The sequence below is a fragment of the Lactuca serriola genome, chromosome 8 (genome assembly GCF_051521515.1).
Source record: "Lactuca serriola cultivar US96UC23 chromosome 8, Lser_US96UC23_V15, whole genome shotgun sequence".
NCBI classification, from domain to species: domain Eukaryota; kingdom Viridiplantae; phylum Streptophyta; class Magnoliopsida; order Asterales; family Asteraceae; genus Lactuca; species Lactuca serriola.
The window spans coordinates 157,607,823-157,612,293 of NC_136415.1; the positions used below are offsets into that span (position 1 = coordinate 157,607,823).

Sequence of the window (4,471 nt, forward strand, 5' to 3'; positions counted from 1 at the left end):
ATATATATATATATATATATATATATATATATATATATATATATATATATATATAAGAATGAATAGATGAAGAAGAAAAACCCCCAACACCAAGAATACCAAGGAAAAGAACAATAAAATGCAGTTTCCTTTTTAAATTGTAATGTATCTGGTGCAGTTGGTTAAACAAACAAAATCAGAGTTTACAGAAAAACCTACCAGCGAATAGATGAAGAAGGCATTTATCCCAACGAGCAAACAGAAAATAAAATCAGATTAAGAAAATAACACCTGACCTTTGATTCTTTCTTATTCAAACATCAATTTTAATTTTACAAGGACAATATCGTAAACACAAAAAAATAAAATAAAATAACTAACAAAAACTTACATTCGATACTTTCTTACATTTGTTTTTAAATGCTTTTGAATCACCATCTAATTTAAACCATTCATAAAGATGTATCATGATTCAAAAGCATTTAAAAACAAAGATGTAAACCAATCATAAACCATTCCAAACCAAAATACCAAAGATTTTAGACTATTTTTGTATTCCAAACTCGATCCAAAATGGTCCTAAAAGATTTTAGACTATTTTAGACTATGAAGGGCTTAAATTGTAGCTAGACCTTTCAAGTCTCTAACTTTCTCAATCTTGCATTCATTATATACATAAAATGTTAAGTTTAACTTAGAAAATCCATGGATTCATCACCATTCATATCATCTTGTTGACAAAGCTCACAAGACACTTGAAAACTAGGCATTTCTTTCAAGCATTGATCAATATTCTTCTCAAGCCATGCCAATCGCCTTTCAAAACTCAACACTGCACCATGCATAATCCTAACATCGAGTCGACCCACTCTCGCACATGATCTTAATAAAATATAATAATCCGCATGTGCAGCATACGTATAGTTTCCATCATCTTTTTTCCTTGTATAATGTAAATAATCATCGGCTCTTTTAATTTTAGTCCTTGGAGGAATATAACAAAATCTTTTTTCTTCCATATTTGATATCATTCCTCTTATTGCCTTTTCTTTTTGGGTCTCGTTGCTAATTTTCGCATCATTTTCATCTTTAGGTTTCTTCACCTTGTTCATGTTCATGTTGTTTTCGGAAAAATCAAGAGGTCTCTTGTGGGAACCACAATTAGAGCTTGGAGATGATGGCTTGTGATCCTCCTAACAAAAAAAAACAAACTTATCATGAATTCCATATGTAAATCTCTTCTCAATTATATCATGTCATACATACCTCTTCTTTATGATAATAATTCCAAAGATCTACTATTATCTGATCTTCTTCATGATCCTCAAATGACAATTCCACACCAGCAAACACCACATTCTTGCAATATTCAAGATACGTTTCAAGATCCCTACCATCAACTATCAAACAAAGACAGAACAATCTTTTAGAAAAATACTAAATTGGATGGAATGGAATAACAAAGGAGCAGAATGGAATGAACAATTCCATTTCTTTCCTTATTCCATCACTAACTTAAACATACGAAACAACTTGACGTATTGTAAATTTCATGAAAATCAAAGGTTGCAACGATTTATACCATTTTCAGATTAGGGTATAAAGTCTAAATTGAAATTTGTAAGAGCTTACCACTTGTATCAATGAGTTGACTGTATTTTGACTCGAGCAAAAGTAAAATCTTTGTAGCATCCAAATTCGATTGTTTCGGTAGTAGCTTATCATAACTCTCGGAAACAAGATTATTAGAAAGGGACGACATCTTGCATTCTGATTCCGATTCCGCCTTTTTATCCAAAATCTTAGATTCCTTTCCGTCTTTTCTTTTCGTCAAACCCTTTTCCCACTTCCCAAAACCGTGTATCTTATAAAGAATCCTGATTGAAAATATAAGTATAGACAACACACAAGCACGTGTAGGAAGCCGGAATTCATTTCCAGACAACCAAAGCTCAGATGGCATTGACCACTCATAAATCCGGGAAGCATGAGGAAGAATGGTCTCCACTGGAAGAGACAACTGCCAGAGATACCGGGTAGCAATTCCATAGAAGTTGACCGGAGGTAATTCCAATCCAATGGAATGAGCAATTGAAGCAGCTAATGATTCCAACTTCTGAATAGAAATACAATGTAATGGTCTGAACATACGGTTTGAACTTAATGGACACGCGTTAGTTGGGGATCCGATTTGTTTTTCTATTTCAAGAAAGGCTGTGAAATAAGGGAGTTTTCCTTCAAGCGTCCATTTTGCTATATCAGTTGATAAAATTGGCTCTCTTGCCAGGTGGCAGAGTAAAAAAGAAATGGCTAAAGAATAAGGTAAGGGTATTGTTTTGCTTACGGATCTATACCATATCATTACGGATCGTTTTCCTAGTATGTTATGAGGTTCGGATTTGTGTTTGGCATTCGGTACAACAGCTTCTGTTTCCCCTGAAATAGAATGAGAAAATATTAGTATTTCACTTTATAAAAACACCAAAAAAAAAAAAACATTAAAACAAATACCTTGTACTTGAGATTCTGATTCATTAATAACCTCATCAGCCCAATCATCACTGAAAAGCTTAGTGGATGCCACAAATCTTAACCAAATGGGCTCGACCATATCAACAATTATAGGACACACATTAAATTTTTCAACCAAAGCCTTAACCTGCAACTCAATCATGATCTGTACTCCCATCACATATCTCATCCGAATTTCTGAATAATAATCTTCATAACTCAATGTTCTTGGCCTTCTCCCAAAATCAATAGGCTCAGTGGGACCCACCCCATCATCATCATCAACCTCTTGGGTCCTTAAAGTTTCCCAAAACTGTGAAGGGGGTTGGGATTGAGAGAGAGGTTCAGGTTTGACCACAGCTACACGTCTTTGCACAATTCCACCAACATTTTCCTTTGTTAAAAGGATCTCATCATCATCAACAGCAGTATCCCTGATTCCATCTGCTTGAGAGCCACATCTTTGGCAGTAAAAGAAACCATCAGAGCCATCGTCCATGCCCACAAAACCACAAACTTGGCATTCCAAACCTAATCTATCTGTCATCTTTGGACAATGTGTATTTTCTTATATGTGTATTTCCTGTTATGTTCCTGTTATGAACACAATGTGTATTTCATGTTATGGACAGTAGCAATTGAACAATTATGAACAGAGCAATTGAAAAATTATGAACACCAGGCAGAAAAACAGATACACCAGTGACAACAGGCAATAACCACATATGATTTCGATTACTGAAATCAGGGGGAAAAGGAAAATCGAGAGCATGCAATTGAATGCAGTTGAACGAAAAAAGTAACGCATACTTCTAAAATTTGCAGACATCATACAGATTCGATATCAACAAACACATATGATTTCGGTTTCAACTGAAATCAGGGGAAAGGGAAAATCTAGAGCAGGCACACTTAAACGAAAGCAGGATGAAGAAAATCGCACCTGAATCGAATAGAATCTGTGGTATGCAACGGTCGCCGGTGCTGTTGGGTGCGACGGTATCCGGCGATAGAAGTCGGCGGCGAGCTATCGACGGCAGGTAATCGGGAATCGCCTGAGGAGGCGACGAGAGAAGAAGGGAGGCTGCTGCGAGTTTTTCTTTTCTGAAAGCATAGGAACGAAAAGTTTTTATTATGTTAAAAAGGATATTTTGGTCAATTCTTAAATGTAGTGAAATAAGCTTGTCTTATATAAAAATGGCTTATTGGATTTTAAAAAAATTGTAATCCAGACATTATTTATATTTGTGAAACTATTAAAACTATCTAACGATAGATAACCAAAAATTTGTTGATTGGTAAATCATAATTTTCCAAGTTTAACTCAAATTATCATATTTGTTACTTGTTGGTTATCCGGTGATATAAGTGATTTGGCCATGGTTGTCAAAATCGCGATTCTGATCGTAGGATCGTACGATCCTAGGTATGAAAAACGATCCGGATCGTAAAAGAATCGTATTTGGGGTAGGATCGTAGGATCGAGATCCGATCCGATCCTACCTTCCTTTGATTTTTTTTCTTTTTTTTTGTAAATGAATTTTTTTTACCGCTTTATGTCTTTTACCCTTTACCAATCTATCATTTATCATTTTTTATTGTGACTTATGACTAATATTTTGAAGTTTTTATAATTTTTGAACGAAAAATTAAATGTTTGAAATATTTTTCATGATTAAATATTATAAATTAAAATTATATTATATTTTGTGGGATCTTAGGATCTCGATCCCGATCTTACAAACCCAAAAACGATCCTAGATAGGATCCCGATCTTGACAACCTTGGATTTGGCAACTTTTTTTTTGTAATATCTGTTTTTCTTTTGAAGAATTATGTTTTTATATAATTAAATATTTCACTTTATTACATTGTAAACATTTTTTCTCAAGAAAAAAATGTTTGGATTGTGTTTTGATGTACAACATTATTGATTTATTAGCTTTTTGATATCAAGAAAAAAAAAATTAAAACATAACTT

The 4,471-nt window shown here is 33.8% G+C and overlaps 1 protein-coding gene across 1 annotated transcript; it reads right to left on the reverse strand.

Annotated features, from left to right (window-relative positions):
• Nucleotides 1–507: 507 nt before the first annotated feature.
• LOC145069521 (TATA box-binding protein-associated factor RNA polymerase I subunit B-like) lies at nt 508–3,599 on the reverse strand. The gene is made up of 5 exons (XM_079016458.1): nt 3,434–3,599; nt 2,491–3,084; nt 1,612–2,415; nt 1,246–1,379; nt 508–1,172 (listed from the first exon to the last, which is right to left on the reverse strand). Exons 2-5 carry the CDS (start codon nt 3,035–3,037, stop codon nt 669–671), a joined length of 1,989 nt encoding a protein of 662 aa, XP_078872584.1. The 5' UTR covers nt 3,038–3,084; nt 3,434–3,599; the 3' UTR covers nt 508–668.
• Between the last annotated feature and the right edge of the window lie 872 nt (nt 3,600–4,471).

What these genes read in the sequence shown, in the direction of transcription:
- LOC145069521 (XM_079016458.1), bottom strand. Translation starts at nt 3,037, where the DNA reads ATGACAGATAGATTAGGTTTGGAATGCCAAGTTTGTGGTTTTGTGGGC. An exon ending in TCAACTCATTGATACAAGTG is followed by an intron (nt 1,380 to 1,611) that starts GTAAGCTCTTAC and finishes TTTGTTTGATAG; the next exon opens with TTGATGGTAGGGATCTTGAA. An exon ending in ATTATTATCATAAAGAAGAG is followed by an intron (nt 1,173 to 1,245) that starts GTATGTATGACA and finishes TTTTTTTGTTAG; the next exon opens with GAGGATCACAAGCCATCATC.